Genomic DNA, 12,645 nt, shown 5'->3' with positions numbered 1-12,645 from the left:
ATGCAAATAGCAAAAAAAATCACTAGGACAGATAGAGAGCGAGATGTAGTAAAATGTCTATACAGTCACACACAACATATAAGAAAGAAAATGTCACGAGAACCCCAAGCTGACCATAAATATACCAAACCCTAGAACCGTATTCACACTAATGGTCATTAGCCAGAATTAATGGGCGATGATGGACGCAACGATCAGACACACACACACACACACACACATGGTGAAGAAGATGTATGATTCAACCACTTCTCAAATAGCCTCCCTTCCTTCTTCCTGTAGTTACCGCTTGTAAAAATACTGTGAAAAGTGGTACGAAAACACCACTTCCTAACGTCCAACTTCATCCTAATCCTTCTCTATGAAACCAAATAGATTAGAAATTAATTGTACCACAGTCAAAAATATTTTTGACTTAATGCACCAGAAAGAGCAAACAATTGCAAGCAAATTTCAAAGACTAGAAACTTAAAGGCGGAAAAGTATGTATATTATATGCACATATAGATAAACCATTTTTAAAACAAGCTCGAACAAACAGGATAATTCGTAGTCAAACAGATGAAAAACCATCAGAGACTCAGACGCATGCGAGTCAGTGCAACATTATCTGCCTTTGTTATCTAGATGCGAGAAAATAATATCGCTGGTAGTAGCTTTTGATTGAACTATTGACAATTTCAATAATATGTACGAGCCTATTTCTATTTCGATTATACCCTACGTAATAGAACCTTAATTAGTATTTGAGTGAAGCACATTTCTTATTCCATATGCCAGGGAATATGCCTAAAAGTGCTCCTTCTGCTTTGTGCCATTAGAGCATGGAACGGGTTGCCCGAATCAGCCAGGAAAATGCATGACTTGGCAGAGTTCAAGTCTCTAATTAATTGGCACGACTAGATTAACACATGGACACGCATAGGACGCAATTATTTTGAATGTAATGTTAAAATAAAAATCCTAAAGATTTTCAGCTTGCTTAAGTTTTTGTACGAATTATGATTTGAGAGCAGCTAAAAGTTAAATATACAAATAAATGCAATGACAATCTTGGCATAGTAACGAAGAATGAAGAAACAAAAGAGAGGGGGGGGGGGGGTGAAAGCGTTTCCAGAGTTTTTATTTGAACTCTTCCAGTTTGGAAACACCATTGGTGTTGATTTCTTACAGGTGACTTTGTGTGATTCTATTTTTAGTCTATGACCTGAATCGTTAACCATTATTTATTTCCACAGCTAAAAGACTTTCCACTGGATGACCCCAAGAGCTACTTTCGTTTTCACATTTATCTTCAAAGCTTGGGCTCAAAACATTCGTTCTATTCCACTCTCTGTCCTCCTCTCTTATGTCCAGTGTGTTTCTTTCCTTGTGTCAGCCTCCTCCATTCGACTACACTCCCCCCCCCCCACACACACACATGCCTTGGGCTCGAAGAAAAGGTTTCCCATAATCCCAGCCAAGTTGTTCTCACAGTTCCCTAATCAGTCGCTACACCTGAGTGACCCCTGGGCTCTAGAGATCCGGACAACCTGCCACTGTCACCTCTTACAACTTGAAATGATTTTCTTCAGGATGGTAGAAAAAAAAGGCGGAAAATGGGGGTGGGGGAGGTAGAAATGAAATAAGGGAGAGCAATTCAGTAGCTCAAAAACGTTTAGGCCCTTAATGTCAAGAGTAGAAATCATGCCATTAATTATCTCCGCATGTCGAGCCAAAATGAGATCAGCAAGTATATAGATCACTTGTCTACAGCCCCATATTGAATGAGTGAAGAAATCTCCGCATTATTTTATTTAGCTCAGAAATTAATGAATCTATATATTATTAAAGTAACTTGATTTAGCAGACATTATAGCCGTATTCTAAGTAGAACTAGACATTATATTTGACATTACAGACATTCCTTCAAAAGAGTTTCCATGTCTTCATCTAGTCGTGCATGTTAGTTAGAGAATTAAATTCTGCACATTTTTAGAAGAAACCCATTCCATGCTCTACTTGCACTAGAAAACAAGGCGCATCAATACGAATTTTTCTTTGCATATGGAATAAAAAAAACACGTGCCTTTTATCTTTGCACTTATTCGGTATTAACAAGAACAAAGTTCTAGTGTTGCATACAGCTCTAAATTCAGGTGTTTGGTAAAAGATAGTGGAGATATTGGAATGCAATTTTAAATATCTTTAGTATAATGTGGTGTCTTAGAAGGAAATAAAAAACAGGCTTTACTATATCTGTAGGGTTACGTTTGTGACTTTTTAAACAATCAATTTGTTAGTTCGTTTTGAAATCGAATGAGATACGATAGAAAGACTTCGACTTTTTTAATTTTCTTCGTGTTCCGAACATTTTTGGCTACGAGAATGCCAATACCCGATACCTCAGAATGTAAAGCCTACTCGGAAACAAAATAAGTATTTCAAAAATCTTGTTTTTGTTTGAAATGCATCGAACGTATTTATTTACTCAAGCTAGACATTCTGCTGTGTGTGTGTGTTTTTCCCCTGTATTATATATAAAAAAAAACAAAGAAAATTAATGATACCTCTCTTTGCTGAGGAGTTTTTTAACCGAAAAAGTTCTGTATTGGGGTACACTGAACGGGGGTACACAAAATGGGGGTCTACTGCTATTAGTACTGAGCTACCAATTACCACTTGTACTCTGTTACGTCCCTCACAGTTTTATGGTTGGATTAGTCAGCCCATTGTACTGATCGTTTCGACCCCTGAGGGAACAACAAGCTTCAGAATAGTTTCATTTCCTAACTACGCTCTAGTGTGAATATTGTACAAGATGTACACCAGACACTGGATTACCTAAACCGCGGGCGGTGATACTATGAACTACTGATGTACGCAACAGTATCAAACTAAAGCGATGAGCAGCGAAGCGAACTCTCATTGTGAATACGTAAACACACAAGAACATAAGAGGATAAAAAACACAAGAACATAGGAGGATACAAACACAAGAACATAAGAGGATACAAACACAAGAACATAGGAGGATACAAACACAAGAACATAGGAGGATACAAAACACAAGAACATAGGAGGATACAAACACAAGAACATAGGAGGATACAAACACAAGAACATAGGAGGATACAAACACAAGAACATAGGAGGATACAAAACACAAGAACATAGGAGGATACAAAACACAAGAACATAGGAGGATACAAACACAAGAACATAGGAGGATACAAACACAAGAACATAGGAGGATACAAACACAAGAACATAGGAGGATACAAAACACAAGAACATAGGAGAATACAAACACAAGAACATAGGAGGATACAAACACAAGAACATAGGAGGATACAAACACAAGAACATAGGAGGATACAAAACACAAGAACATAGGAGGATACAAAACACAAGAACATAGGAGGATACAAACACAAGAACATAGGAGGATACAAACACAAGAACATAGGAGGATACAAACACAAGAACATAGGAGGATACAAACACAAGAACATACGAGGATACAAACACAAGAACATAGGAGGATACAAACACAAGAACATAGGAGGATACAAACACAAGAACATAGCCTCGAGGATACAAACACAAGAACATAGGAGGATACAAACACAAGAACATAGGAGGATACAAACACAAGAACATAGGAGGATACAAAACACAAGAACATAGGAGGATACAAAACACAAGAACATAGGAGGATACAAAACACAAAAACATAGGAGGATACAAAACACAAGAACATAGGAGGATACAAACACAAGAACTTAGGAGGATACAAACACAAGAACATAGGAGGATACAAACACAAGAACATAGGAGGATACAAACACAAGAACATAGGAGAATACAAACACAAGAACTTAGGAGGATACAAAACACAAGAACATAGGAGGATACAAACACAAGAACTTAGGAGGATACAAAACACAATAAGACACGAGGTCCTAAAGAAATCTCTGGTGCAGTATATCGGAACTGCTAAAACATTTTTTTTACAAAGTTTAAATCAACCCAATCTGTCTGTCTGTGTGTCTGGTAAAAAAGTTTGAACATATTTTTTTCTCCCATTTCCCATTCTCGGATCAAGTTGAAACTTGGCACAATTTTTCAATGTACCTGACAAAACACGAATCAATAAAAAAAAAATTAACCACTTAGTTCATTAATTATTGATGATTTATTATTTTGTTTGATATTGATATAACGGGAATAACTGATACTTATGAGAGATGTGAATATTTATGGATTTAATCCCTTTATTACGTTCTGACTCGTTTTCCATCCACTTCCTTTTCTCGGCTTAAGTGAAAATTTTGCATAATTATTCATAGTCGATGACAATACATGAATCTATCTAAAAATTAACCAATTAGTTCATCAATTGGTACTAATTAATTAATCTTGTGAAAGAAAGGGAGCTAAACCCTGCAATTTTCGGATAAATTAGCGTTTTTTTTTCCCATAGATAATCTTTGTTTTTCAAAAAGTGAAACTTTTTTTTCTGTTGCTTGTTGAAAAAACAACCACGTGATCGTTACCACGAGAAAGAAATCATTGGAAACTATTTTTGTTTCCTCGATGAAAGTAAATAGGTCAAACTAAAACACTGGCACGCGCAAACATTGTCATGGGACATAACGTGCTAAGGCCGCAAATTAAAAAAAAAGTGTTTTGACAGAATACTTATATAAGGACAAGAACTGCACATTTAATACCATCTCTCTCAATACTGCAAGTTTTCTATACATAAAAAAAATTCAGTAGCCAAAAATTAATGAACCAATTGCTTATTGTTATTTTTTTTAGATTGATTCATGTGTTGTCATTGACAATGAATAATTGCAGAGTTTCAACTTGATCTGAGAATGGGAAGTGGGAGAAAAAAAGGTATAAAATATATCCTGCTAGACAGACAGACAGACAGAGTGAGTTAATATAAGCTTTGTAAAACTGGTTCAGTTGTTATTGTGTTTCATTTCAACACCGTCTCTGTTGTGTGAGTGTGCGCGCTACTTAGTTTACTACTCACCTTTGTGATATTCAAATGTTCAATTTTCTATTTGGCTTTGATTTAATGCCATTTCACGAATCTTCGATATTGTCTCACAAGACATAGTTGTGTCAATTACGAAATGTAATCATTATACAAGCGTCACACCCACACACAATGTATTTATACAAGTTTTGCGCCTTCTCCTTTTCATGGGGTGGGGTTACAAGGATAAGAGCATGTCAAATTTAAACTCTTTTCGGCGAAGCAGGGCACTCCTCAGAAGTGCTATGTCGACTCGCTCTTCAATCAGTTAAATCTTGATTATATTGACGAGGCCACTGGTGCAGGAGATGGGAAACTTCTACAAATAAGATAATGCTAAAATTGTAGGTCGTAGCTGCTTTTACTTTGAACCAACTCTCATTCAGCTTGGGACTTTGACTTGTTTAGAAATAGACGTGAGTGGGCGTTTAGATTCAATCTTTTTTTTTCTAGGTCGCGCCCTAATAAAAAATAATACGGTATTATTTCGTCATAAATTTCATGTACTGCCTGATACTTTGGTCTTTATTTACTGGGAGTTCGAGAGAACTTTGGTAACAACAATGTTGACGACAGATTGTAGGTGAAAAGTGTGGAGGTAGATGTTCAGGTCGAATGTGGGTGGAACTTAAAAAGAGTTTATTAGACTGGAACTATGGAACAAGACACACATTTAGGACATGTTCCTCTGGTTATGAATATGAGAAAGAACCAAAGGCTATTCACAAAAAAAATAAGTTAGAATTCAGCTCGATAACAGAGTAGTGTAAAACTTAACGTTGTCACTTGTACCTTTTTATTAGTTCAACTAGACAAGATATAAAAGAATAGAAATTGTGTCCGAAATAGGAAACATTCTTGGTGTTCAGGTATAAATATTGAATCAAAGAAGTGATCATATTTTTTTTTCTCTGTACTTACAAAATGTGAACCAAGTGAGACGAAGCAGTTCAATGTGGGAAAACAACTTTGCAAGATCAGTGAAACGAGACGCTTCGAATTCATCTCGACTCGTGCACAAAAGGCTATCAGTCCGAAAGTCAATCGGTTGATCTTGAATGACTTTCGTGAAAATGACCTACATAACTGAATTACTTTAAAGACATAGTACTGTAAAACTTAAGATGACCTAAAATGTGTTAGTAGGCTTCGAAGACGAATTTACATTCATGCGACAAAGCTCGCGATTTCCACAAATAGCTGCAAAATTTATAATATATCTTTGTAGATTGATCTTGCATTGAATAATGTTTCTATCACAAAGAATATCCGGTTTAAACCGGTGCCTTGACATTGACCCTTTTGTGGACAACTAATTTACGGACAGTATTTAAATATGTTTAAACTTAATACTCTGGAGTGAAACGTCTGCAGGTCCAGGAATGTAGTGGCGTTTAAAGAGAGAAGATTAATTTGGAAAACTAAGAAAGACTATCAACTCTATTACCTTCTTTAGAAAGTTCTGGAGGACTCACAGCTGACTTTTGTAAGCAAAAGAATGAAACTGATCTTTACAATGTTGCATGCACTGCAGAAATCCCGAGTGCTTACACACTCCCACAATACTCCCACACATTACCTTCACACATACTCCCCCACATTACCTCCACAGCTCCACACATACTTTTACAGATGCCTCCACACATACTTCCGAATGACTTCAACGAAGGCCAAGAAATGGGTAAACAACTTGATTTCGTTCTACCTTAGCCATTCAGGGCCAGATAAACAAAAGTCAAAGGTTCAAGCAATAAGTGAATGTTCCTTATGAGCGCGTTTATATTTAAAAAAAAAATTTAGCTTGAAATCAGTCAACTAAAAATTATTTCTGAGATGCATCATTAATATTCAAAACAATTCACATGCACATAAAAACTGAACTCCCGCAGAGCACTGAATTATTGCTTATTTATATTGCAAATTTGAAAACACGATGAAACTTCAAGTTTTTTTTTTTTTTTTTTTTTTTTAATAAAGGGAGGTAACTCATGAAATTCCAAGTGTAATATATTCAGTCTTCTTTAATGATCTTTTAAAAACATGTCCTCTCCACGGATACATTTATCTATCAACCGTTTTGATCTAAATTAAATACAAGTCTTTCTAATGTATACTTTGACATATCTGCATTTTTGTAGACTCTTGTAGCAAGGAGAGAAAAATTCACGAATCAAGTGATGCACAATTCTCATTTTATAACAACCTGAACCACACTCTCTCAAAAAGAACTGTATTCTCACAGGTTTTTTTACTGTTTGGCGTCCAAACTGGTTATTTTTCAAACTTAGGGCTCGAAGAACCTTCGGCTCAGTCCTTGGACATCAACAAGGTTCAAAACCTCATGTGATAGGCTCAACCCAACAATGATATTCTCTTTACTCTGGACTAAGCTTGCGAATGTGATTCCGCGAATGTAATGGTTTTGTACTGTTTTGGCATGTTGCATTGTAGAAAACGAGACAGCCTTTTGACTTTGAGATTAGCAGCTTGAAGGTGTTAACATGGTTTTCAAATACAATAGAAATTTAGCCTCAAGTGGCGTACCACGTGATTATCTGTTAAAATGTTCTCAAAGAGAAGCTACTAAAAATACTTTTTGACACAAGTGATATAGATTGAACTTTTATTTTTTTTGCTTCTAACTGTAATGGAAATGTAAAGCCAGCCTAAAATGTATTGAACCGTCTTTACAAGTATACTGACTATAGGCCTATATCAAAGAACAGAAAATTAAATGAAATAATATGAACACTAGGATTGCAAACATTTCTCGGTTTCTTTTGAGACGGTAGACCAACCAACCATGATCTAAATATGACCCCAGTGGCACATCTACTTGCTGACAGTTACACACACAATTTAAATTGCCGATTCACAATGTCGCTGAGATCCAACAAAAGCAAAGTATTGATAGTGTCTGCTGGAGCGTGGCCCGGTGGCTGGGACCTTCAGAGCCCGAGGGCCTTGCTCTGACGAACATATTAAGAATGTTGCAGTGTTGATAAAAGGCTTTTCTTAATGGTTGCCTTTTCAAAGCTCTTGTATGTTGAATAATCGGGCGACCTAGATTAGACTATGGTTTGCGCTACCAAATCATATAGAATGGCCTAACAGATCTGACGATGGAGACACTGATTTAAAATGAGTTATTAAAATAAGAAAGGTTGCCCTATTGAAGTTCGAAGAATTATTTATCAATTGTTATTTCCATTACATACATAATCGTGCCAAAACGAAGCCTTTCTAATTAATCATTATAGGTTGTTGTGGTGGTGGTGGATATTACTGACCATCTGTTATCAAGCTAGACATCTTTCAAAGTTCCAGATCACAGATTTAGTTCATAAACTCAATGGGAAATGAAGGGGAGGAATCATTAGCAAGCCCCCCCCCCCCCCCAATCAATCTCTTCGTTTCGAAAGCAATCTGCACAGAAAGATGCCAGTTTGACAAGCAATAGTGCAAGAAATTCATTCCAATGGAAACAACTTAAAGAATGTCTATGGAAAAACTTAATGTCTATTTGATTCTATCTAGAAAAAGTAGTCAGAAGTTCACTAAGAAAATAAAGGCAGTTGTCATGGAGACATAACACCAGCCGTACTCAAGATCTTTAAGAAAGTACCCATGACATGTAACATATTGTAGCAGCATTAGAGCACAATCGTTTTTGAGTGAATAATATATATAACATAGACATACGAAGTCTACTATGTGGACTCGAACCCGGGACCTCGTCTTACCAACACTTTCTAGCAGTGACAAGGTACCATACTAACACCTGACGACCTTTAGTGCCTCTACTACGAGTCTATTCAGATTTGCTTTAGCACTAAAACTGCTATCTTCAATAATGCCGTTCTTCTTTCATTATTTCATGTATCCTTCAACTCACTGACTGCTGGTTCCAGTCTTTCATTCCTTACCTCATTCATGTCTTTAGTAGACTTAGACCGCGTCGTGCAACGTGAGCCAACGTTGGTAAGCTCTTTCCCATCTGTTGGGCTATCGGCCTGATTCCCGCACAGGAGATACTTGTTCAGGTTATACTCGGGGAAGAGATAGTCGCCATCAGACACTGACTCCACCTCATCCTCCAGAGTCGTGAGGATCTCCTGAGCACCTGGTTCCGGTGCCACCACTACCGATGTAGGCAAAGGGCTTACATTCACTTCTGTCGCTGTTGACATCGGTGGATCTGTATGCTGAGAGCTGCTAGGTTGAAGAAAGAAAATTTAAGAATATAATTAATATTCGTGTGGTTTATTAATTGAATGATACAAGTGAATAGAAATAGTCCATATAACCAAGTGTACATAATGTGGTCTAGTGACTTCCTTAGTAATTACTGACGTTCAGAAATCTATAGAATTGTTTCCCCAATGTTAGTTCCCCCTTCCCGCCGCCTTTATGGTCTTACTTCCTAGGCTGAGGAGATGATCCTCCGAAATAGAAAAGCTCTGCTAAATTTACATTTGTTTGGAACCACCATACAGAAAATAATTTTCCACTAGGTCAGTGTTTCCCAAACATTTGACCTATGTGTACCCCTTTTATAATTTGTGTATGTTGAGTATCCCTCGCCCCCTCCCCCACTTTAATTTATTAACAGAAGCTAATACCTGGGTAATTTAAAAAATCAGCATAGTTATGAGATGCAACGCGTACCCCCTCCAAAGTCTTCCCGTACCACTGAGGGGGTACTTTGGGAAACACTGAACTAGGTAAAAACTGTTGTTTAATATTATCTTCTGGTGAAGATGCTGCTAAGAAAATAATTTGAAAATCAAAAGTATATCGAACAAAAAATATACATATTTCAAAAAAAGATAACAACAGAGATTTTAGAATTGGAAAGCATTTCAGAACTAGATCCTTGAAACAAACATACAAGAAATAGAAGACTTTGTATGCAACACTCGAAGACACGATGCAAAAATACGTAAAAATTGAAGCCAATTATTTATAGTAAGGTCTTGTCGTAAGTCAAATTTTCCCTTGTAATAGGCGCATTCATATAAAGTATCCGCTGTGGGATGAGTAGCTGAGTTACAAAGGAAACCGCTTGGCTGCCAATTAAGGGGGCTCGAGTTCCAATCCCGACTATAGCTAAGTTGTTTGTCTGAGTGCCTCAAGGCATCACCTTCTCTCAAATACCCACTCTCCCATCCAGGTCTACAAAGGAGATTGGACTGGCTTACAGTATAAAGGTTTCGCTATATAATAGTAATTACAACAAATAAATAAATATAGTGTTTATTTTTTTATTGATACTGAGTATTCTACCTCATCAGCCATAATAGATTATTTTAGCGCTATCTTTATCTGGCCCCGGTTGGAGGTAATTATTTCTGTCTCATTTATAGTGTAAGGTAACACTTATTGATCTAGTATTGATCTAGTAATCTCAAGTATATAGCATCATTATTATTGATCTAGTAATCTCAAGTATATAGCATCATTATTATTGATCTAGTAATCTCAAGGATATAGCATCATTATTATTGATCTAGTAATCTCAAGTATATAGCATCATTATTATTGATCTAGTAATCTCAAGTATATAGCATCATTATTATTGATCTAGTAATCTCAAGGATATAGCATCATTATTATTGATCTAGTAATCTCAAGGATATAGCATCATTATTATTTCATTCACTGTCATCTGGACAATAGTGTTGCTCTGACACTAGGATAGTTGCCTGGGAGAGACACTCGCTCCCGGTAGTGACGTATTGACCGCACTTACACCTGGTGTCACTCGTAAATCAGGGCCAGGTCAAGTGGCCATTTGAGTCATGGCACTGCTTCCCTCCCCCTTGACAGTGCTCGACATGTTTATCTGTCCCGCCCCCAGGTCCCCATACCTCCTTCCACAATGACCTGAACGTGTGAATGGACGACACTCGATCAAACGTACCAGCGGTCATTAGCTACTACATGGTCGGCAGTGGCTCTCCCAGTGGAGACTACCAGACCCTAGTTGTGAAAGTCAGATTATATTTGTGTCCAGATGGACGTTTGGGGAGGAGGCAGGGACAATGATATTAATTATACTCCCCTTCTCGTCTGCAGGACATGTCCAGGGACATTTTAGTTTGCTGGTCTTTCTTCCTTCCAAAATTAAGGGTTTCTATTATTTTGTAGGTATAGATTTTTACGTCACGATTATCTCCCTTTGACTCTCGCATTACGTAAATAAGATTTTGTTTGTGTCAAGCATCGGGAAGACAAAACAATCGATGCAAGACGCGTCACTTCAGTCAGACATTGTCTGATGTCCCTGCAGATCTAGAGTCTAGATCTACACCCGTTACGTTGGCTACGTCTTCTAATAGAGTTATTAGCACAGGATAACAACTAGGGACGAAGCCCTTTCATCGGATCTCCTTATCTTGAAAGCCAGTTTAAACCTCTTACATTTTATATGTCAGTTATGAGAGAGAAGAGATTAAATTACGACTCTAGCATGAATCAAGAGGAACTTGAAAATATGTAGCATTCGTAATTGTCAAAAAAAGGCTTTAGATAAGTAAGAAGATACCATTTCACTGTTTATGGGACTATGATACTGTGATTATATTTAGACTGAGAAAATATGGTCCAACTTTACAAGCAGTAGATAAAAGTGATATACACACTTTTCCTAAACAATGTGTGAGAAGGGGGCTGGACCTGGCGACCAAGGTGAACACGGTACTCTAACAGTAGACATTTGCTGTTCCGGAAAACGAACTTGTGCCATGTAACACTGTACGGTGTCAGGCTGCCAGCTGCCAAGTGTTAAACAAACTTGACACGGACACACACACCCACTGCGACACTGACCGCTAGGGTTTTCTTTTAAGTAGGCCTGTTATTGATAGCAGTATACACAGAGAAGGCTTTGCTTGGATTGAATCCTGTAATAAAGCTTAAAGTTTTCAAAAAGGAATTCAAGTCTTAGTTAAAGCGTTTCCTTGTGTATTTCTTATATACTTATTTTTTGAAGGAACGTCTGTAATATATAAGATAAAATACGGCATTTGAACGTCAGCAAAGACATACAAAAGACGCAATGCAAACGACCATAAGAAATTTCGAGGAAGATGTCATATTGCTACAACCATACAAAATGCACATAAAATACATTTTAAAAAACATTTCTCATTTCGTATTTGGTTGTGGACTCTTCCAAATAAGTTTTTGTTAAAACAACAACAAAGCTCGAAAAGAATTATACTTTTAAAAATCTTTAAAAAAAAATGTTAAGTTTTTTTTTCAAAAATCAAGTCCTAATTTATAAAGCTGATAGTGGTCTATCATTTCTGATTCTATGCATGTCATGTCTTCATATTTGCATGAGATTTTCCATTGACACTTGCATAAAACATTAATCTAGAATCTAGTTGTACTATTTAATATAATCTTTTACATTTGTTTATTTCAACACATTCTTGGAGTGACTTGGAGCCTACATTTGCTGTTCATTAAGTCTACAGACTGTTCATGTATGTCTCTATATTTATTGAACTTCTAATTGAATACGAAAAAACAACAACATTGGAGGTAATCCCCATTGAGAGCGTGTTAATAGAAATGTTCTTGGATAACTCTGCATAAATGAT

At 36.8% G+C, this 12,645-nt stretch overlaps 1 protein-coding gene across 9 annotated transcripts in view; it reads right to left on the bottom strand.

Annotated features, from left to right (window-relative positions):
- Positions 1-12,645, bottom strand: part of LOC106059556 (uncharacterized) — a 152,667-nt gene that overhangs the window by 30,712 nt on the left and 109,310 nt on the right. For 8 of the 9 annotated variants that reach the window (XM_013217281.2, XM_013217267.2, XM_013217204.2 and 5 more), the window contains one exon: positions 8,962-9,250. In XM_013217281.2, the coding sequence (XP_013072735.2) occupies positions 8,962-9,250 (289 nt within the window). The remainder of the gene's footprint in view (positions 1-8,961; positions 9,251-12,645) is intronic. The other variant, XM_013217261.2, reaches the window with a different exon arrangement.

Source organism: Biomphalaria glabrata, chromosome 5 (assembly GCF_947242115.1).
Source record: "Biomphalaria glabrata chromosome 5, xgBioGlab47.1, whole genome shotgun sequence".
Taxonomy (NCBI): domain Eukaryota; kingdom Metazoa; phylum Mollusca; class Gastropoda; family Planorbidae; genus Biomphalaria; species Biomphalaria glabrata.
Note: the sequence above shows the minus strand (reverse complement) of the source record. Positions and strands in the feature narration are given on the sequence as shown.